Source organism: Manduca sexta, unplaced genomic scaffold, assembly GCF_014839805.1.
Source record: "Manduca sexta isolate Smith_Timp_Sample1 unplaced genomic scaffold, JHU_Msex_v1.0 HiC_scaffold_2417, whole genome shotgun sequence".
Classification (NCBI taxonomy): domain Eukaryota; kingdom Metazoa; phylum Arthropoda; class Insecta; order Lepidoptera; family Sphingidae; genus Manduca; species Manduca sexta.
The window spans coordinates 1-23,710 of record NW_023593379.1 but is presented as its reverse complement, the minus strand read 5'-3'; the positions used below and the strand labels follow the sequence as shown (position 1 = coordinate 23,710).

At 44.6% G+C, this 23,710-nt stretch overlaps 1 protein-coding gene across 1 annotated transcript; it reads right to left on the bottom strand.

Moving 5' to 3' along the window:
• Positions 1 to 544: 544 nt before the first annotated feature.
• LOC115452638 (mediator of RNA polymerase II transcription subunit 13-like) lies at positions 545 to 22,957 on the bottom strand (the record flags this gene model as incomplete). The annotated part of the gene is given in 33 exon segments (XM_037445996.1): positions 545 to 742; positions 745 to 806; positions 1,181 to 1,422; positions 1,619 to 1,867; positions 2,095 to 2,372; positions 2,617 to 2,989; positions 3,351 to 3,479; positions 3,481 to 3,594; positions 3,716 to 4,070; positions 4,072 to 4,504; positions 4,507 to 4,532; positions 4,621 to 4,788; positions 5,001 to 5,203; positions 5,322 to 5,504; positions 5,658 to 5,849; positions 5,893 to 5,972; positions 6,144 to 6,336; positions 6,834 to 7,031; positions 7,641 to 7,763; positions 8,100 to 8,271; positions 8,912 to 9,069; positions 9,512 to 9,622; positions 9,952 to 10,105; positions 11,382 to 11,516; positions 11,837 to 11,887; positions 12,805 to 12,893; positions 13,572 to 13,682; positions 13,684 to 13,710; positions 14,033 to 14,166; positions 14,479 to 14,633; positions 15,328 to 15,411; positions 22,875 to 22,934; positions 22,936 to 22,957. Coding segments are annotated over 33 exon segments (5,135 nt in total), but the record flags the coding sequence as incomplete, so codon positions are not given.
• Between the last annotated feature and the right edge of the window lie 753 nt (positions 22,958 to 23,710).

The window sequence follows — 23,710 nt, the reverse complement described above, 5'->3', positions numbered from 1 at the left end:
TGATTCGGCGTCAACGAACTACGTCACTGCGATTTAAATATCTCTATCTTTGTCACATTAATCATTTAAATATGCTTGAGCGAGACGAATATACATCGCAGGCGAGGAAACCAATGACGCCCGAATCAAGATTTGTAAACTACTCTTAGACCTTCTTACACACTATTCTAACATCCTCAACAATTTCTCATTAGATGTTGAACGTCCAGGCGCAAATCTGGTTTTACAATCTCTAGTAGAGATCACGACATTCGATAAACTTGAGTCGATAAATTGTTTCAACACTATTGAGCATTAATTCATATCGATAACAACGTCTGCGCCCGTCCGCCCTCCATAACTGGTCATGAGATTTTTAAATAACAACAATTCTATCTTACTCGCTGAAATGCCCTCAACATTAGACATGTCGATATTTACCGACGCCTAACAAATGTCAAAATTGCGCGAAAATAAAATCCCTGGCTCTAAGTGGTAACCATAAACAACAAACATCACCAACCTCGTCTAAACAAGCATAATTCAAGCCTTACTCTTCGAGAAAGAGACGGGTCTCTCTTCAGCTTCGATACAAACTTCCCTGATGGTAGCCGCAACTCCGTTGTTGGTTTTGAAGGTGACCACGTGGTCCCATTGGTCGACTGTTCCTGTAGTAATGAATGCGCTGGAGTTTAGCCCAGCGCCGCCGCCGTGTGGTACAGCTGCATGAGGACCTGCACGTGCAGCGGCGGCAGGCAGGAGACCGATCGTGCGTGTTCCCGTCTAAGGCGAGCCATGACAACGCGTTGTACCCCTCCAGCACATATCTGAAATATTCAGGTTAATGTTAGACGATAGTTATACTTTCAAGGATACAATGGAAAATGCCAAATGCAGTGAGTTGTTTGGCACTTTAGTTTGGTAAGTAAAATAATAAAATGTACGTATTATTAGAAATATACCGTCTGTATTTGACCTCTGACTCAATAGCTAATCGAGAGCTTCTGGCGATGTGTATCTACGCTCTTTGGTAGACCGACCCATGGGCAGAAATAGGCAATCGGGACATTGATTGTAGTAACATCCCACATAATACATATAATGTACGGTAGACAAAATGTACAGAAATCTCACTTAAAACCAAGCTTCAATTAAATTTAATGTTGGTATGCCATATCTGTAATGTAGACATTCTGATTACCTGAGGACATCGGTGGTGGTCTGCGAGTCGAGCGGGTGCGTGTTGTGGTCGCGGCGCTGCGTGAGCGAGGTGAAGTCGTCGGCGGCGTGCACGGAGTGGAGATGCAGCGCGTTCTTGAGGAAGGCGGGACACGCGTCGCGCAGGTGGCCGCAGCCCGCCCACCACCAGCCCGGCATCGCGCCCAGCGGCGCCGTCGACACCAGGTACCCGAGCGCCAGCGGTTGTTGGAATACTGTGCCCACCTACAATACCAATAATAGTGTAAGTCAATTTGATGACTAGCAGACAAGACATTAACAACGAATATTACCTAGTGGTAGGTATCGGGACTTAAATCCCCAATATCGATAATTCTAATTTTCTTTTGTTATTTATACTGTCAGAATATCATAAAATAAATACCCAATAGATTCTCCGCATCAATATCCCTATACTGACCTGCTCCTGCTGTCCCTCGTGCGCCTGGTGATGGTGCGCGGGATGGTGCGCAGGCGCAGGGGAGCCGCCCGGCTCGTCGTCGGCACGCCGCGGCGAGTTCGGCGCCCACATGTTATTGAACATATCACCGATTAGCAAGTCGTTGATGTTGTCATCGGCCATGTCCTCGTCGCCCATGTCCACGTTCAGGAACATCATGTCGTTGTCCTCGCCGTTCGCCATCGGCGGCTCGAATGGCATCTGGTTTGACTGTGAACAAAATAGCACTGTAAGACAGATATTTAGAACAATAAATCATATATGATAATACAGTACCTGATATTGTAATGTAGCAGATGACCACCAACGATTGAATCAACTGCATGTGTGACGGAATATGGCCAACAACATAACCATGGGAGTTAACACAAGGTGTTTCGTTCGAAGTAGTATGAAGTGTTTTCCAAGCCGTAATGTCAAATTCTAATAATAATTACCTGCGTGGTGGCTGAGGTCGGGAAGACGAGTATATGCGTGGCCGTCACATCACGCGGCGTGTGCAGGTGCGACTGTATGGAAGCCTGTGAGAACCGCTCATCGGGCGTAAACCGATCAGCCATGAGTCGCAGACACGAGTCCGGCTCAGTGGAGACCAGGCACGCAGACAGGATGCATGGGACGTGCGTCGGGTACAGCACCGAGCAGCTGCCGCAAATCTCGCGCAGCATGTTCGACGCGCGGTCTAGGTGTTTGCGCGACAGTAGCCAGCTCCAGCCTTACAAACAATACATCACACGTCAATAATAGCAGTATTCATTGTTCACTGCAAAGCTCAATGCAATCTGAAAGTCATTCTACACAACAAACAGACCGGCATAATCGCGGGGACTGGCGCGAGATAATCATCCCTAGTCAGTCGAGACTATTTGACAATGAATGACAAGACTATTTCAATCTATCAATTCAGTCAATCATGATTATGATAATGAATGTCAGAGTGTGTATTGCGCGAGACTCACCCTTGAGTTCGCCGTGTCCGATCCGTCCGACGCGTCCGACGACGAGGCGCCAGGGCTGCGCGGCCTGGCTCATGACGCCGAGCGTGAAGTCCATGAGCTTGGTGAGGCCCATGCGGCGCGCGGGCCCGTTGCGTCTCCGGCGCGAGCGGTGCGGCACGTGTATGTTGATGGCGGCCGTGTCGAGCAGCTCGCCGCGGGCGTCGGTGGCGGCGGCCAGCAGCCAGCGCTGGTCGTGCGACAGGCAGTAGGACACGAACAGCACGGCGCCCTCGCCGGCGCCCTGCCCCCACGTCTCCGCCACCTCCTTCAGCGCGCGAGGCGCCGCCAGCACCCACGCCGGCGAGAACAGCTTGTACGCCGCGCGGTTCTTCTCCTGCGATATAATAACATCTTACAGCCTGCACACTTAATTAATGCATTAAGCGACAGTGCTCGAAAGAGACTACAGAATAAAGATTACAGAAATTACAAACATTAAGAGTCCAGTTATTCATGTCCAGTAATAATTAAAACAAAAGATACTAGGTAATACAAGTTATACAAGCAGTTTTTTTTTTGCTCTTACATATATGCACGATGCAACCACCAAGCAAAGTGGTATATAGATTGCTATCAAATATGTCTATTTTCCCCGTAGATATTGACTCGTATAATACGTTACAATTACGAAGAAGCTTTAAAATATACAAAGATAGTTCCAGCAAACTAGGTCAGTCGACAGTGTCGGTACATACGTCCTTGGAGTGCAGGAAGAGGTTGGCGTGCGCGGCGGTGCCGAAGCCGGTGAGCGACTTGCCGTTGGCGTGGTGCGCCAGCAGTCGCCGCGCGCCGCTGAACACACTGAACGCCAGCGCGCGCACCTCCCCGCGCCCCCGCACCGCCCGCGCCGCCCGCCACGCCGCCCGCCCCGCCCGCCGCCGCGCACTCCTCGGTGCCGCCCATGCCCCACACCTCGCACACGCTCTCCAGCGACACGATCTGACAAACAAATTCGATAAGTCAAATTACTTGGATGTACCATGCGGACAATGACTACTTAAGACCATTGCAAATCCTAAAAGTTACCTGAATAATAAAGAAATACTTAGTGTAGGTGTACCTTGATGAGTGGATTGTGGTGCATCAGATGCGTGTGTGTGGTGGCGGCGAGCCGCAGCAGGCAGTGCAGAGCACGCGCGCGGTCCGCGGGCGCGGCGGGCGGCTCCACCAGGTACAGCACCAACGCCGGCGGCCCGCTTTCGTCCGCATCGCACAGCGCCGTGCTCGACTGTGGCGCGCCGATCGCCGGCTCCGGCTCGTGCTCCGGCGTGGGCGACGCCGAGCCCTCCGCCCGCGCGGGGGACGACCCGCCCGTGCCCTCGAACAGCGTCCGGTCTACCGGCAACGCCGCCAGCTGAGGCACCACATTGCGCAACGCCTCCGCGTACGCCCGCACATACTCGCCGAGCCGTCCGGGGCAGGTCGCCAGCCCATTCGTCCCTTGTTGCCGAACCACCTGAGGCAGGAGCTCGAACAATGCCGTCTCTTGCGATGCGACCCACAGGCCTGTGACGTCCGAGCCGGCAGGCTTCGTACGCGGTAGAGAGTTCACGGAAGAACATGCGTAGTGGATCTTGGAGTGCGTCGCAGTCGGCGCCGACCACGACGAAGGCGACATCACGCGCGTACGAGTATGGTTCTAACGCGAGCCGTTCCCAATGACGCAGCGCGTACGGAGACAGTGAGACCCAGTCGCGGTCGTGTCCGACAAGCAGTGGCGGCACTGGCTGCGGCTCGCACAGGTCCTCATTGCCGCGGCCGGCCAGTCGGTGGAACTGCCGCCAGGTGAGCGGGCCGGTGACACCGTCCCACATTCGCGCGCCGCAGCACCGTTTTTGTATCGCGTCCCGAGCAGCGGCCGGAGTCGACGCATTAATCTGTTTGATAAGGCAAAACAACATATTATTTTCGTTGTAAAACCATTATAAACAAACTCAATAATAAATTGCGCATATAAATATTTACCTGACGACGTCCCTGGAAGAGCGCGGCGCGCGGGCGCTGATAAAAGGCCAGCGATGTACGGCGCTGCTGTTGGCGGGCGCGGGTGCAGGCGTAGGCGTGGCGCCGCCCAGCGACCCCGTGCGCGCCGCACGCAGCGCACGCGCCGCCGCACTGCCGCCGTCAGAGTATCTGCACCACACAACTTGGTTAGTAATACAGACACAATCCGTTAGTTTCTCATCACATCATCAGATAGCTACTTTAAAAGTGCCTATAAATGTAAATAAAGACTAACTGTTACAAAAATTTACACATCTAGAAATATTAAGAACGGTTTAGATCTAGTTATCATGTAGTAATTAGTAACATAGCCGTAGTAATATAAGTGCTGCAGTACTGACTCGAGCAGGTTGAGTCGCAGGTCGTCGTGCGCGGTGCGTTGTGTGGAGGGCGCGCGGCGGTGCGGGCGAGCGCGGACGCGTTGTTGCCTGCCAGCGCCGCGCACTGCGCCACCACCACGCCCGCCACGTCGCTTCAGCCCGCCGCCGCCGCCGCCGCCCGCCCCTCCCGGCTCCTCCGCCACGCCAGTTATCTCCATTTCATCCTGCAAATAATAACAACCATTTAGTATTGTTTATTCAAATTAATGCTAGTTTTATCATATTTTATAATAGGTTCACGTAAAAGTAATGACTGCCAACTTGTGTATAGATGTTACTCACCTCATAGAAAAGTCCGGCGCGATGGGCGAGGCGTCGGTTGACGACGGCGCTGAAGCCGCAAGTGCAGCGCGCGGGCTCGTCGTCCACGCCGCCACTCTTCACTCCTCTTCCCTCACCGCCGCCCTCCACTGGCAGAGGGCTCAGGTACGTGGAAGCGTCGCCGCCGCGGATGTTGCCCACCACCTGTGAGTGACCACAAACCAACGTCACTATACCGAAAACTTACATAGGATTGTTTCCCACTGACCATAATTTCATCGGTTGGACATAGAAAAAACGGATTAAGAACATCTAAGGCGAAACAGTTGTGTAGATAATATTAGGATCGATGCGTACCCTGGGTCCGGCGTTGCAGACGCAGAGCGTGCAGCTGTCGAAGTTGTGATCGCGGAAGACGTTGAGCACGGTGTCGGCCAGCAGCACGTTGAGCAGAAGCGGGCAGGCGGAGTGCGCGGGGCGGGGCGCGGCGGGTGCGGCGGAGGGGGCGGGCACGGCCACGGCGCCCGGGCCCGGCGTCGGCGCGGGCGACGCGGCCCGGCGCGGCGCCGGCGAGCTTCCCGCGCTGCCGCGCTCCGCGCTCGCGCCCTCGCACCCGCGCCGCGACCGACCCCTCCCGGGACTCGCTCGCGGGAGACGCGGACCGTTTCACACCCGCAAATTCAATAATATGCATTCTATTTTCGATTGTTGTAGAATTACGGTGTAGTTTAGTTATAAGACTTATTTTCTGAGACGTTGTCATGACCCACTAAAACGATTTAATATAGACGCAATTATTTTACTTATAAAAATGTTTTTATTTATAAAACTATAGTAACTCACCGTTCCGATGCGAGTCGGTGTCGGTGTCTGCGTCGCGCTTGCCCTGCTCGCGGTGGCAGCGCGGCCGGTACACGGCCTGCGGCGGCAGCGTCACCGGCGGCAGCAGCTGACTCGGCAACGTCGTCAGCGGCGCGTACTTCGACGAGCCCACGTACTTGTACACAGTCGGTGGTTTGAATACGAACGACCAGTCCTACGGCAAGAAGTAACACGGGGTTAAAAAGACAAGCAAATAAATTTGATTAACACATTACACGAAGAATTACTTATCACCAATCTATGGTCTATGAATCAAGGATGTTTCAGCTTTAATTCGTTATGACGGAAATCTCGTTATGTACTCGTAATGTTACAATAACAGACAGTTTTCCTGCCCTCACAAGTGCTACTACAACTTCTAAACCAAGATCGACAGTAGCACGCATTTTATGACACAAAGCGGGTAGACGAGTCTCGGGACCAAAAACTTGTTATTATTACGTAACGCTATGAATCAAATAGAAAGGTTGGAGGAGGATAGAAGAGTTAGAAATAGTTGTCCACTGCTCTCCAAAGCAATGCGGAGGGCAAAATCATGAACTAAAAACGCATCTTAACCCCAAGTATAGGAATATTTACGTCATATGCCAGTTGTAAAGCATCACGGATAAAAGAACACGAGGACATGTTTGCTGGTGGTCCAGTGGTTACCTCGATGGCGGCGTCCGGTGGTGGGGAGCCGGCGGGCGGCAGGTGTCGCGGCGGCGGCACGTCGTCGGGCAGGCTGAAGCCGGGCGAGGGCTGCGCGTGCGCCTCCATGCTGGGCGGCGTGGGGAACATCTTGCTGAGCTCCTCCGCGCGGACGCACCGGCCCGCCCAGCGAGACTCCTCGCCGCACGCCACCTGCATCTACACACCACATACCGTTCTTAGCAAAAACTCATAAAACCATTCATATCTATGTAAATATTAACACACATGGATTATATATAAATAACAGGATTACGGTTATGCAAATAGAGAAAATTACTCTTACAAAATGTGATTAACCATTTTAATCACTTTTTTCGATCTATATCTAAAACGGACCAATCAGAACAAAGTTTTTTGACATGAGTTATTTCGATTGGTTTATACTTAGAATCGAATTGAAGATGGAGGTTGGGATCGTTTATTAAAAATGGTAGTGTAAAATACAAACAATATGGTTAAGAATCCAAAGAAAAAAGGGAAATTCTTTTTCATAAATAAAAAAAATATATATTTAACTGCAAACATGTAAACGAGTTAAAAGATATTTAGCTCCGAGATTAGAGATATAAAAAAAAATCGAAATTGAACCCACACCTTATAAATATAAATAAGTAACGGTATAACACTATGTTGTAGTATTTTTAAGTGAATATGCTTTACATTACAGAAAAATCAACTTTATCACTTAGATATAAAAAACACAATACTATCGACACAATATATGTATAAAACGTATATAGTATATAAAGAAGGGTGTACACTCACAAGTCTTACCGTCTCATCACCGCTGGCCGCGTCGTCCGAGTTGTCGAATATCTGGTCGAGGTCCTTGAACGTCGCGCACAGCCCGTCCGATGTGAACAGATTCTTGTACTCTTTTGTGTCCTCCTGGCGAGTGGAATCGTATGTTGATACCGTGAGCGAAAAATATTTTTATTCCAAATATGTAGTCAATAATAATTTCAATGTAATCACATAACTTATCGATAAACTTTAGAATACCGACATCGAAGACGTAAAAATATTTTTTAAATTTACTCGCCACTAATAAATAAATACATAGAAAATTTACTAAGATCGATGTTACTAATATACATTTAGAGATCGGACATGTAATGTTTTTTCCAAATCACACAGCACATGTCTTATTTTACACTTCTATGCTCACACATTCTGTTGAAGTTCAAGATTACAGTCAGTTCAAATAAATGCATTGGTACAAACCGTATGGTCTTGCCGCTCCTGCTTGATCTCGACCTTGGCGTGGTCGAGCATGACCGCCATGCTGGTGTGGTCGTGGCCCGCGTACAGATCCTCGCCGGCAGCCACGCCTAGCGCCAGCTCCTCGCGAAAGCAGTTCTCTTCGCTTTTGAAACGTTTCACAGGGTGTTCCAACCTGTAACCAGATATTCATGTGTCATTTTTACTATATTTATAACCAATTTTTATAAATCATCAACCTGTACATAAGACCATATTTATGGTTATAAAGTGTAGTGTAAAAATGTAACCAAACATTGAACACAACACAAATGTACTTTTTTGTTGGTTGCTGCGCAAATTGGTAGTGTTAATGTAGCGAGTTTCTGATACACGTCGGCGAGCGCTCCTGCCGACGTAACCGTTGTGCTCGCGAACATATTCAATTTGTATTATTTAGTCTCATATTTGGATTACCTTCTCCTTTCATCTTACACATTTCATGTCCGGTACAATAGCGCTCTAAGGTCCTGGGTTCGAATCCCGGGTCGGGCAAAGTGATATTTGGGTTTTTCTGCTCAGTATCAGCCCGGAGTCTGGAATTTGTGCCCGATATGGCGATAGGCTCGCCCCCCATCACATCATGGGACGGAACATACTTGGCGAAAAGTGGGTGCCCTAGTTGCGCCTCTGCATACCCCTTCGGGGATAAATGCGTGATGTTATGTATGTTATATATGTATTCATCTTACACATTTTATTAGTTTTCTGCGTTGTATTACATAAATATGAACCGTGTGGGTATGCGTGCTTGCGCGTGTAGCGTGTGTACTGACCATGCGTAGACGGTGGTGTAGTCGTAGAGCATGCGCAGCGCGGTCTCGTCCTCGAGCGGGTCGGGGCGGCGCGGCGCGCGCGGCAGCACGGGCCGGCGCGCCGCCTCGGGGGGCTCGCCGCCCCACCCCGACCAGCCCGACCAGCCCGGGGACTCGCCCTGCGAAACAAACACAATGTTATATTGTTTTCAAGATTACATAGATATTGAAACAAGCATACGTAGACATCGTCACTTAAGGCGATACCTCAAGGTATTTCAATTTCAATTTCGTCATATTAAATTTTAAAGGCCAAAATATCCATGATTATTAATTATTTTTACGTTTTTCTTTCAACTGCGAGAACTAATCACTAACTAGACGTGAATTTAAATTCTTTACTTGCCAATACTTGTTTAGTTACCCAGATTAAAGGTGAAACAAAATGTATGAAAATGGACCTTAAGGTATCGCCTTAAGCAGTACCTTATGCAATCTATTTGGTCACATAATTTCATGACAATCAACCAAGGTTAGTACTTTATTTTATTAAACTGATACTATTGCTTATAATAAGGCGAAATTATGTAGAAGTAGCAACTGTTTGCTTTCATATATTACCTGGTTGTACAGCTTGGGCGGCGGCAAGGATGGCGGCGCCGGAGTTGGCGGTGCATGCGGGTCAGGCGTGGGCGCCGGCGTGTGCAGCGTCGTCGGCACCGCGCCCGTGGTCTATGCAAATATACACACCAATTTCAATACACTTATCTTAATTCGTCACGTTATATAATGTAAAAACTGTGATTTGCTACTCGCATTATAACTGTAACTCATAATGATCAAACAGGCATTTTCTATATCCATACTTCGTCGAATATGAATATTTCATTCATACGAATTGTTGCGTTTATTTATGAATATATTTAAAAATAAATTGTGAAGTAATAAACAATTAGACAAATATATATATTCTAGAATTTATTTCTTGTATAACGTAGTTTCTAAACTTATTGCAAAGCAAAATTGTCAATATGGAAGTGGATGGTGAGTAGTGCAGTTACCTGGTGCTGTCCCTGCGCGGCGTGGTGTCCGGGCGAGGGCGGCGGCGGCCCGGCGGAGGGCGGCGCGGAGGCCCCGGGCGCGGGCGAGCCGGCGCACGAGCCCGGCGACCCCGCGCCGCCGCCGCCCGCCAGCGCGCCCGCCACCAGCGACCCTCTGCGGGCACCACACGCTCATTACCGACACGACACATACCACACGTGCGGGACGAAACGAACCACCAGTGTCACCTCACCAACATAAACTCCATTTAGAATATTCTTTTAGAACGGTTTAAAGGAAACTCATTTTAAATTACATAAACTTGTGCCGTATTAAATTTTATCGATATAAAATTTCTTCATCATCGTCATCGATCTAATTACAAAAGCGATAATTTTTTGCACTGTCAATATTGTTATAAATCGATCATAGAATATTTTACACGTCACACTGATCGATCGCTCTCGACCCGCTAAACAGAATGACAAAAATAATGAACGAAATGAATGGCGACTGAACTCCCTCGTGATTCATGAAACAAATGCTCACGATAATCCAAATGATGTCGATAGAGATGAGAGGTAGATGTTATACGTGACTGTCGATATTTTAATATTGTACTCATTCGTCGCTTATAAAAAAAGAAACACATTTATAAGCAGCGAGTGTACAGCGAACAAAACGTGTGGGTGACGCGACGGCTCCCGTCCACGAGGCGTCGCCGATGGGCAAATATGAGGTAAATTTTGTAGATGGTCTTATGAAATACACAACATTTGTGACATGTATCCAAACGTACATCATAATGAACGTACTGCCAAGTGATAATTCGATAAAATGCCTTTATCGATAAAATATGTAAATGTATCGATATACAGTTGATGTCGATATTTATGTCATCATACTCTCTGAAAACGATATCAACGTCGATTAAAACTATCTTCAGGTTGACCGTAAAGATTGACATCATCTGCACGAATTATCGAATGCAGCGTACAATGTCGATAAATAGGTACACAGTTAATTTATATAGAAGACACAAAACATGCAATTTTATATGACATATCCATTCACAATAATATAACATAGTATCCATGCACTAGTATCATCTACAATGCAATAAATTTATAGAAATGGCATCGCATCATGCACTAAACAAGCATTGCATAATTTGTGACTCGATTCAGTGTCATTTTGTGTGAAATGTGTCAATCGTACACTGATTTTTGTGAGCATTGATATTTTAAATATGGAATTGAAATTTGGTTTACATAGTTTTTACAAATTGAAAAAAAAAACATTTGGCGAGAAAATACAATTACTAAGTCTGCAGCAAAAATTCACAGCGATAAATTACTGTAAGCGTTAGATATTGTTTTAAGCAAAAGGGGCTCTATTCCGTGTGAGTAATGGTGTGGTGTTGTGTGTGTGGTGTGGTGTGTATACTCACCGGGTGGGCGCGGGCGGCGGGGGCGGCGCGTGGTGGCGCAGGCGCGCGGGAGCGGCGCGGCGGTGGAAGGGGCGGGGGGCGCGGCGCCGCCGCCACCTGCACCCACACAACGCTAGCCCCGCCGGCGAGCCCAAGCTCCTCACACTTTAACTCTCCGCGCCGACACCGCGACACCGCGACACCGCGACACCCACCGAGACCAACTTTACTTTAGCCCGAACGCGACAACGCACTGCGCACTCACAGTGAGGTTGAACGTTTACGCAGTCTCCGCCCGACGCGGTCGGAGCCACTCAGACGGCGGGTTTTTATTGTTTTTACGACCGTCAGCGGTTTAAGCGATTCTCGAAAAGCTTTATTCGTGCATTTAAACTACATTTATCGCGCGCAATGATACTGCGTAACTCATCTGATGTAAGATTTACAAGTCGAACGAGACGAATTATCGTGACAGCTAAGAGATATCAAAGTGTGACAAGAGTCTGCATCGGTCGCGACGAAGGAATCTAAATTGAACCAAAACCATAATGTTTAACATTACGTCATTTCTTTCAAAATATATTTAGTTTCCTTCGACGCATGTTTACATACCAACATACATGTTCACATGTACGTTGGTGAAGCTTCAACCCTCTACAGCTTAACACTACATAATAAAAACTAAAAAAATATATATAGAAATTAGAAAAAATAAAAAACACATTCGCATACATAACATCTACCTATCAAATCTACACGGCTGCTAAACCCTGTTAGAGTAGAATCACAGTCACTATGAATCTTCTGTCGCTGGAATAGTGTTCTATATTGACTGCGACACATTCATACAGATATGCATGTCCATTGAGGAAAATAATTAAAATATAAATACTTGTCTCATACATACGATACATAGATAGCACAAACACAACTACATCTATTTGTACTGCGTCCTATCTACAGTATATAATTTAAATATTGCTATATTAAGTATATTGATCGTTCGTACGCGCGTTACGGAAACTATGTACAATTAATGCCATGATCATTTCCTGCACGACTTTACTATATCATGTCGCTGTACAAGGTACATGACGATTAAGTATTTATAGTTTTTACAAAAAATACATAATGGTAAGTCCATTATGTATGTAAATGGCGAAAAAAAGCAAAAAATTGGGGTGTAATTTACATAATCAGGTATTAATTTTTATGTTACAAGATTATAAATAATGTTATCGATGAAAGAAATTCATACAGAATAATTTCGTATGATAAAACACAGGGTGTTTCATTTATAATAAACTTTTACAACGTCTAAATTACCCCGTCTATACATAATTAAAATTGTACACAACATTTCCATAGCGCACGCATTCGAACGTCTGCACACTAATATAATCATCACGACGTCTCTCTACGTCCTGCGCGGTTGTGTACTCACTTGGTACAGGTACAGGGTGTTTTGCGGGTGGGGTCGACGAAGTCATCGTTCTTATCGGCGGCTGGGTCGCTGAAGCACAATTCCGCACTCTGCAATGTAAAACCGACTTTATTATCACATGATTTGGGTGTTGTATAATTGTAAAACTTGTTTTTATATTATGTGTGAAATAAAATAGTTTTCTTTTTGATATGTGCGAAGATGTATATATTATGATTTTAGCTTAATAAAAATAATATTCACATAATCTTCATAGTTTAATATTGGAAGTACACTCAGAACTGCTCGTTTATTCTAAAAGAAGCTCTGTTTCCAACTTCCAGGGTTTGATTTTATAAACATACACATTATATTAACAACCTATAAAATGCTCGTAAGTCGAAATAAATAAATAAATATTTACTATGGAAAATTTACAGACTAAAATATCAGTATTAGAATAGAAGTGGCGATGATTGATAGAACGGCAAAGGAAAACACGACTTAAGAACGTACTGGGGCGTAACGTACAAATGACGCAGCGTGATTAGGCGTAGGAATAAATGAATCACATGTAATTTATACTTTAGCACTGATTTACATGTTTTTTTCCTCATCGTCATGCATCACAGACATTACGTATACTTTAAACGAGGTATAGATTAGCAAAACTTACATAAGTTGACATCGGCAATAGATTTTACCATGAAAACAATCACGGCAAGTCTTGTGCAAGTTTGAGATAGTTGCGGCGAGTTTAGTCAGTGTGTGTGTGTGTGCGTGTGTACCTGGTGCGGCGCGGGCGTGGTGAGCGCGGTGAGCGCGCGCGGCGCCATGCGCGGCGGCGGCGCGCGCGCGCCCGGCTCCATGTCCGTCACCAGCGCGTACGGGCTCGGGTAGATGCATGCGCGACCCGCCGCACACCACCTGCGCACACGCATATTACACTACCACATGCATCTTATACATACCACTTTCTTTAACCAGATTTAAAACGTTACCAATAAAACCTTGAGCGTAAATAACGTCTATAAAAATGTTTCTATTTTAAATAAAAATACTCTTTAATATCCTCGAAAGATAGATTAATTTTCCAGTAATTCTTTACAACACTAATAAAACTCTCTAGGTAGTAGACGAGAGTATTTAGCAATTGACAGTACAAGATTCAGGACAAGGGTCTTCTTATGAGAATAGGGCCCCTGGTACTATACAATATAATGTTGTGTGTGTGTGGTGTGGAGTGTGCCTCGACGGCGCCGCAGCCCTGCTCGAGCGGGTAGAGATGTCGCCAGGCGTCGAGCAGGCGCGCGGTGGCGGCGTCCGCCTCGCCCCACTCGCGCCCCGTCAGCCGCCCCTCCAGCCCGAACGGCGCCAGGATCACTGCAACACACCGCGCCGCGAGCGTCACTCACAATGCTCTGTACTACTACTCGAAATCCATTCACGGGAATCTCACATGACAATACTAAACACATCTAAACCTTTGAGTCATAGATCAAACCCCCAAAATAATATGGGCAGTTGCATAAATAAATCCAACAGAATTAGAGTCAATCGTGTAAGGCCAACGAATGTCTTACAAATCTGCATATTTCCGGCCAAATTAACCCAATAACTCAAATCAGTTTTATAAATAACATCTCTTAATTGACCACTCCATCTCCCCTACACCCGACATTATCATCATCTAACCCTTAGCATCTCCGTTGTGGTCCGGCGAGTTGATCTTGGCGAGCCGCTTGGCGGTGAGCGTGCGCACGGGCGGATGCTGGCGCACGTCCACAGACGCGCACACCGTGCTCTCGCCGTGGAGGAAGAACGCGAACGAGAACGACAGGTGCCATGGACTGCGAACATATAAACATACACGTTAGTTATAATGTATCATTTATTTGGAATGTACAGGCAATTTTATGAACTTTAATTAAAGTGAAGTCACGCAGAATTACTTATTGTATCATTACATACTGCATTGGTCATACTGAGACATTAGACGATCAATAACGCCCAGTAATTCGACTTTTACAATGTCCTTCAAACGTGGACAATGCAAAGGTAGTTCGTACCTACCATATACCGAGAATATTTTGATCAAATAATGTGCTATTTTTATATAATGGATAAGTTTTAGACAAATAAATGTATGAAGGGGAACGAAGTCACGCTCTGGTGTCTTGTCGAGCGCAACACAGATACCTTCACATTGCTGTAGGAAGAGCGAGTCGCGTTGCCGCGCCCGCCGTTTGAGAGCAATCCATTGGGAATTGTTTCAAACCTATCTTCCGTGTCACTCTCTTTACTTTACTCTTTACTCACAACAGTTTACTATTGTCGCCCGGTAAAGTTTTATCACTTGAACAAATCATGTCTCTAATGCTAATAATAATAATAATAATAATATCAGTCCTGTATTATATACTTGCCCACTGCTGAGCACGGGCCTCCTCTACTACTGAGAGGGATTAGGCCTCTAATGCTAAGCTGGTGAGAAACCTAGCTCAATCCCCGTGTAATAATAAGCGAATTGATTGACAAACGCACCTCTTGCCGACATCCTCCTCGTCGCCGTCGTACGGTTGCACAAACCACTTGCCGAGCCTCACGAAGTCCCGCGACAGGAGACATCTGAAATCAATACACCAACGCATTAGATACATGTCAAATATTCTAATCAACAGACGACAAAGATTTTGATATCTTTATTATAAAAGAATTGACCAAGATATTATCTCACGGAATACGTCAAGTGAGTACTTTGTAGTCTACAACTATCAGTTGACCCTTAGCATAGCGGAGGGCGATGCAAATCCCCTTGAAATATTCACCCACAGACCTTCAAGCCGGATCGGCACATACAACGGCTGTCACCTTCTATTTTTAACCATAACGATGTAAGTAACGTAAGATGCTTGCACACGACCGTGCGCGCATTCACAGTGAAGTCTCGAAAGTGTTCAATAAAATGTAACATTTGACTGCCCTCGCGACACCAGAGCTTTGAAACGTGTGAAGAGTTTACGATCGGGTATCGTATTCCTTTTATTATATCGTATGGCGGATCGCAATTATATTTGCGTGGTTCGGGTGAATGACAACGTACGTAACGGACTGTTGAGACGAAAGTTATGCCAGGTTTACTAATACTCTTCGAAATTTTAGGATTTTACGTATGTTTATTGTTAGCGAAAATATTTTAGGTCTATGTCTATCAATCTAAGAGTGTAAGAGTGTTCGATCAACATCCTTTAAGTCTATTTATCACAATATTAGTATATTTACAGCCTAATAACGACAAACCACAACGTTCTCTACACGTGAAAGTAGTAAATCTGCCAGTGCCCCGGATAGCGGGTAAGCGGCTTAGGAGTTCTGACCGGCGGAGATACAACTGTCAATGGACCGTAATATCTAGATCAAAGGGTGTTCTGTACATTTCTCCACAATAAACCTATTAAAGGGACAACGCATCCATCTATCCTTTGGGCAGATTTCTCTAGATTATAATAATCTCTTAAGGTATTTTAAGGGCCTGAACTCCGCAACAGTTGTCCAGGTTTTAAAAGAACAGTAGGCAGTGCATAATGAGATTAGCAGATCTTATATACACCCCTGAACAAACCAGCCTTAGAACTTCGAATATCACTTCACTGCGCTCATCAGCATAAGACATCAGACGTGAAGCCCCACAATACCCGGTAATATCTTTTAACTACCTTCAATTTGAGTCCATCAGTCGACATTCAACCGCGAGCGACACGTATCGATTCAAGTCGGTTTAAGTGTAAGGATTAACAAGGGCCGCAGCGCCATTGTGCCGACTGTCGGGCGACTCGGCCGCGCCGTGACGATGTCACGCGCAACACTTGCGATGAATAATCTTTTTGTCGTCAACACGCGGAGTCATTGCGTAATGGCGCGTTTATAACATTGCTTTGTGGTTTGTCAAACCGTTCGTAACCTTATGGGCTTGTTTGAAGCCTTTGTTTAGAGAATAACAGAAAAATGCTTTAAGATCTTGTATAAAAGAACAAACAACTATATGACGATTTTGTTGAATATTATATTTTGTATAAACATCGAATATAACAGTACAGTCCAAATTAAGTTCGCCGACTAGACGTTTATCACTCGGTGGTCGGAATAATTATGACGGCCCGATTTCTTCTGCACAGTCAGCTCAATCCATTATTATATACCTAACAACATAGGACTAGGGCCAGGTGTATTATTTCGAATATGCGTTTGCGCAACAAACGCGACAATATTTAAACTTTCATATTCCCTATCTATTGTCCTACTCTGCTGTCCAATTAAACGTTTCTATAAAAATATTCAACGCAACTTTCACTGTACACGCGTACAGTATGGTATATAATATGGTATGTTGTTACCACACGCTATTTAAAGCGAGTGCAGAGTGTACGAGTGGTGAGTGTACACTGTACAGTGTACTTTTGTTGCGCACTATTCAACAGAGTCTAAGTATATATCGAGTATTAATAGAACGTTTTCCGATTATATCTTGTAAGCTACGTGCATACGACGGTGGAATCGATTCGTGTGCGATATTATGAACCGATGTAGATAATTTGTGCGGATAAAATTCACTTTTCAACGTCTTACCTGCCGCTCGTGTTTGCCGAAGGCAGTCTTTATAGTTGCTGTGTAGTTAATTCATTCCGATATTACAAATCTCGTTTGTTTTTTGACTATGACAACAATTTTTACGACTCCCGCACGTGAGGAAAACGTGATAAATATTAAATGACAGAATATTTTCTACAGGCACATAATTAGTACTTTGTAAAGTTAGCTTTTTTTTTTTGGAATTTTTTCTCAATAAGACTTGCTTTAACCAAATAACTTTAGTGCCGTTGTAAACTAGAACAAATGCTGGAAAACTAGGACAAATGGAAGGTTCAGACACGAGTAACTTTACGCCGGCAATCAAAGACGTCGGCTGCGTCTAAATAAACAAAGATACAGTCGCTGAACCGGCGAGACAGGCAGGATTATCTGGTTTTGCGCGAACGTGATAAAAATGTATGCAAATTACGCGCAATACGAGATTTCATATCTGCGTGCAGAAACAAAGCTCGAATTGAACTTTGATAATTAGACCGGTTTCGCAACGAATTACTCGTCATCGGCGACAACTGCAGTCATCAAAACATCGGATACCCGGTTATTTACAAATAATAGTAAATAGAACCGAACTAAATCCGCATAAGATTTTATACTAAGAAATTCTACAAATTCGAAACATAGTTCACACAAATCGAATCCAAAACACAAACGCTCCCTACATGTAAAAGACGCCTTCTCACACACATTCCAAACCCTCACGATATCTCACGCATCCATCATGCATCGTCCAACGCCGCCTTATGCGGGGCCGGTGTAAACAAAGATCGATGTGATGTACGCACGAGGTGCGGCGCTGCTCGGTGCGGCGGCGCGGCGTGTATTTCGGTCGGACGGCGCAACGCACCTACTATCTTTGACGTACACGGTTCGCGCCATAACCGCGGCGTCGTAAACAAACCGCATATTGATTCATTACACCACTAAATTCTTAAAACTGTTGATGCGTAAGTATGAGTGCGTGGCGTTTGTTTAAAGTGAATTGAAGAGTGAGGAAGACGCATGTATTCTTAACAGTTCAAGCATGCATCTCCATAGTGGTAGGTAGAGATGCACGTAACGCTATCAAAGATTACTTAATTCCCATTTAACAGGTAATACTACTTATTTACTACCATTCACGACTTTCAAAAGGAAAAATAACACAACTCTACATTTAGAAGCGACCGAGATACCAACCAGGGCCCTCCCTAGGGATCGCATCCGGAACCAACCAGCTCCATAATGTGAGAACGCTACCACCAGAGCAATAAGGCGTTAGACACACAAAGAGGCTCTTAATTGTCGCCTTTATACCAACAAAGTTAGTTCAAACATCCATCCGACCACCAACGCGTATCGAGCAGTGTTTACTTATAATAAAGCTCTTCCTGCGATACAATCAACCTTCTTCCTGTCGACCTTGAACTTAGTTTTACTTGTCGAATCAGTTTTTTTTTTTCCTTATACATATACAAAGCTCCTGTTAATTATTATAGCGACATTGGTTCAACGGCAGTGGTAATGAGAAGCCGTTGAGTTGTTTGCTTCGATTACGTTTGCTCTTTCACAAAGCTCGTTGAAGCGGGGCAAATATTAATAGACGAAATGTAGACAACAAATTGTTTTACTTTATAACATTTCTTCCGGTTACAAAAACAGTAATATATAATATCACACACACACACACACACACACACAGATGCCTCTTTTCCCTTAAAGGGTAGGCAGACGCGCGACTGATGCTCTCTTATTCCGCTGTGTGTATTCCGTTCCATGATGTGATAGGGAGCAAGCCTATCGCCATATCTAGCAAAAAATCCAATCTTATACTGAGTGCAAAACCCAATACCACTTTGCAGAACCGGGATCGAACCCGAGACCACTACAGTCGTACCATAATACAACTATGTCATTAAATTTTAATCACACTTACGTAAATATGTAGGAGATAATTAGAAATACGCTCCTAAACATTTTTCGTAGTACATACACAACTATTACATCACACACGATGCCTCCCCGCGCACAAACAAATATTAAGCTACCATACAATATTTTTTACCAATTAATTCTTGTTAAAATATTACTTAATTAAAAGTATTAAAACAGTAAAGACTGTGTTACATAAATCCGTACAGCGATTTTAAAACAAACTTTCACATTTCGGGCCCAAGTTTTGCACAACTTGTTTTATTGTTATTATTATCCGTAACAAAAGTTCAAGTCGTTGATTGTTATGTTTCATTGTTAATAATTCGCTAACCAGTTTTGTTACAGTTTTATAATTAATCTGATGAATTGTAACGGGCTTCTTGAATGTTTCAATGAATAAAGAACATTAAGCACAATGAGATATGGTTCAATACTGTAAGTTCAAAAATAAGGAATTATGACGAACATTATTAATATGTAACAAGTATGTGACCAGGTGCCTAATAACATTTAAACCTGAGGTATTTTTCCTAAACTTAAGTGAGGTCCTTAATGGCAAATAATAACTGTAAGAAGATATGCGCCAACGCAACGCTTATAAAGAATGATGTCCTTAGATTTAACAGGATTCGGAATTTGGAGGTCCTTTTCATTTATATGACGCAACAGAGATGAAAACTCCACCTTTATACGGTAAAAGGTAGCAAAAAATATACCAAAATGTGTAATGTAAGTAAAACTGTCTTGGCGACTATTGTCATTAAAAAATTAAACATAAAGAAGAAAACTGGACTAATAAATATATTGCATACTTTAATATCTTTGTTTATATTGTATACTCATGTCAAGCTATATCATGTGAACAAATAACATGCACTAGTGAAGCACTCTAGTGTCTAGTGCATGTGCACTGACCGCCTGCAGCGGCGTATAGTGCGGCGCGGGCGCATGCAAACTGCCCGCGCAGTACCGGGGGCAAGCGCAGGTGTTAGCATTCCGCGGAATGCGTGCGCCGCGCATCGCAAACGCACTCGATATACTAAACAGGTGTGAATCCGTGTCGCGCTTGCGCCTCCATCACGTTGCATGTTATTTTGCCGCTATTTGGAATTATTCATAGAAACAAAACATGTAGAGATTTTTTTAAAACAAATATTGTAAGAAAAGGCTTACAATATTTGTTGTTTGAAAGATAACTTGGATTAGAGCTAACAAGGCAATGAGCGGGTGTAAAATTTAGGCCCAGGAAAAAAAAATTGCAAATCTATAACTTTATGTAGAGTGCTTAGTTTAAATATCATAGGGTAAACATTTGCGTTACACATAATAATTAAGTTTTATTATTTGTTTAAAATTAGGCAACATTTGTTATAATTTTCTTACATTCACCAAAAGCCGGTGCAACTATTGCATGCTCGCAATCAAAACAATATCCAATCCTCTACATCGATAGAAAAATAAACATTAAGAACCAACAAAATATCAAATTAATTTCCAACACACAAACAAAATGGGGCAGTTAACAACAAACAAATCTTTACACTATAAAACGGCCCATAAAAATATTAACTCAATCAAACGTCGGAGATTAACGAGCCGTCCCGAAGGATATGGTATCCTTTTTTCGAAAAGCTTTTTGTGGTGCATGTTTGGTGCGCACGGGTATGGCGCGGCGTGTGCGTATCGTAAAGTGGCGGCGGGATCGCGTCGACGGAACGCATTGTTTCTTTGACATGCCGCCAGCCGACGGCGGGGTCAACGACTCGTCTGGATTTCGTTCATATTCCGAGATTCTCTGGCGCTGAGATGCACGGCGCGGTGCGGCCGGCGGTGGCTGCGCCCGTTGCGTCATGCTCTACAATTGATTAGATGGCTTGTTTAACGACTGTTGTGTTTGCTCTGCGGCTCTCATTATGCGCGGATTTTAATTAACCAACTTTGAAGAGACTACTTTCTAGTTCTGCGTGCATTTGTTGCTTTATTTGAATGGATGATCCAATGTTTGTGTGTGTTTAAGAGTATACGAATTGAGATATTGGCACGTGTATAAACTTTGTGACATGCGCTAGCGTATTGCGTCATAAGTTGTAGGCCAAAGTTATTTAACTTGATTTCCGCATTCCTTCAAAGCTGCAATAGTATATAATAAAATTGTGCAATGTTTACTAATATAAAAATGTGACCAGTATGATCTAGATATTTAAATGGCTTCACTCTATATAACGTCTAGTTCGCCATACAAATATATGCAATAAATGGTACGGACATATTCGCATTATGAAAACCGGTTGAAATTCAGTCCGAGATACATTACAAGAACGGACAAAGTCAATCATTATCATCGGCGGTGTGCACCTCAATTATCGGCACACAATGACACGTTACAAGAATCGTTTCAGTTTAACGAGAGGCGTGCCTCGCCCGGGGCTCGAAGCGGAGGGCAGCTCGGCAAAAAACGACATTAGAACGTCCCGGCGAGCGGCGACCTTCACGATATGGTCACGTCGGGGCCGATGCGCTTGCGCACCCGACAGATGCTACTTGCGCGAATCTATCAGACCTTCAAATACTTTTAGCTAGCCGCGTCGATACCAAATAAATTTTAATTTAGTTAATAATAATTAAAATTGCCCTGGCAAGGTAAATATGCGATATAAAGTTATACAGAAAAGGTAGACTCGTATTGATTATAAATACAGATTACCAAATGGAACGATATTTACTTTGATATCATAAATTGATTGACAAAATTTTAAATTTATAAATAAACATGTAATTACAGGAGATTTTAGTCAGTATGACCTACTTTTTACTGTAATCAAATTAACCAAGTCAAGGTGAATGGCAGACTTTGTAGCGACATTTATATCTGTTTATTTTGATACAAGGTATTATATTGTATTTAGAATATAGGTAATAACAAAACACTTGGAGCGTCTCATAAACAGAGTCAACATCATACACGCCATTTACTTGACCGGCATGAAGTTAAACGCGGGTGACGTCGCAGTATTTTTAAGGGATGCGCACATGCACTCCGATGTTCACTGCACAAGTTAGCCTAAACGTTACATCTTGCTTTACAGGGCATACGACATGTACTACCGAGCAACGCGATTACCTATCGATGATTTCTAACCGAGCACGGCCAGTTAATTTGCAGGACGTATTGTAACGAGCTGCGCATGAGACGTCAAACGTGACGCTTCATCGATTTTAAATTACGTTCGCGATCGCTTATTGTTAATATACAACGGACATGTTTTGCGGTGAGCCGGTTACTATTTAGTTACACGGTAGATACGTCGAATTCCGTATTTGTGCCGCCACAATTTCGGCTAATATTTTAACTGATGATTTATGGCTCAACTATCCTTTTGTCGAACGCTTTTCAGTGACTTTTCTTTTGAGAAAACCAACTTTATTCTAATTTACATAATGTTTATTTTTATTTATTTAAAATTGCCCCGCATAGGCGTAATGCTAGGCCTATCTCAATTTATGGCTCGTATTTCTGCGTAATGATTTACCTTTCAATGAGGTTATGGAGCGCTTTGAACAACAGCGAACGACACTCGTAGGACAGGCCGCTCCCACGACCCCTGCTCGCCTTCTGTAAACAAAGAAACATAATGTTACCACTCACAGAACATAACAACGTAGCGTTACACTAATACATTGATATTTTTATTTGTCATTCAGTCGCAACAATGAGAAATCAGTGCCTTATAAAGGAGTCTATTGACATGTTGTTTGTAATTTGGTAAAATTATAGCTTATCTGTAGTCATACAAAATTCCAATTCAGTCCGGAGGTTAGACCGATAACATTGAACATTTTGTCCTAACCGCTATGTCACCTTGGCATTGACTGCGTTTCCCTAAACATTTTTATTCGTAGTGGATTTTACAATATAGCCACCGGGCCGGGCGGCCACCGCACCGCCTCCCGTTCAAGGTCGTTATGACAATGAAAATGTGCACAATAAAGCGGAATGGAGGAACGATAAAATCTTGGCTGGATGCACAGCGGCAAGTAACGCTACAAATAGCTGTTGTTGCATTCGCATCACGAGATAAACTCGCCGTATCAACAACGTTAGATGCGAAAACAAGGCGGTGCGCGCGGCCGCTGTTGCCGCTCCGGCGCGCGGTGTCGCCGTCCCGCTCGCGCGCGCCCGCGGTCCGATCGACGATGTGGTGAGTGACGTCACGCGGTTCCGACCGCGGCCCGCGCCGCACGTGCTTTGTGTTTGTACCCGCACACCGCCGCGACACCGCACACATGCGAGTGAGGCACAGCGGTGAGCAGCGGTGTGCAGCGGTGGCCAGGTTGGCGGTAGCGCCCGCGCTCCCGTCCGTGATCA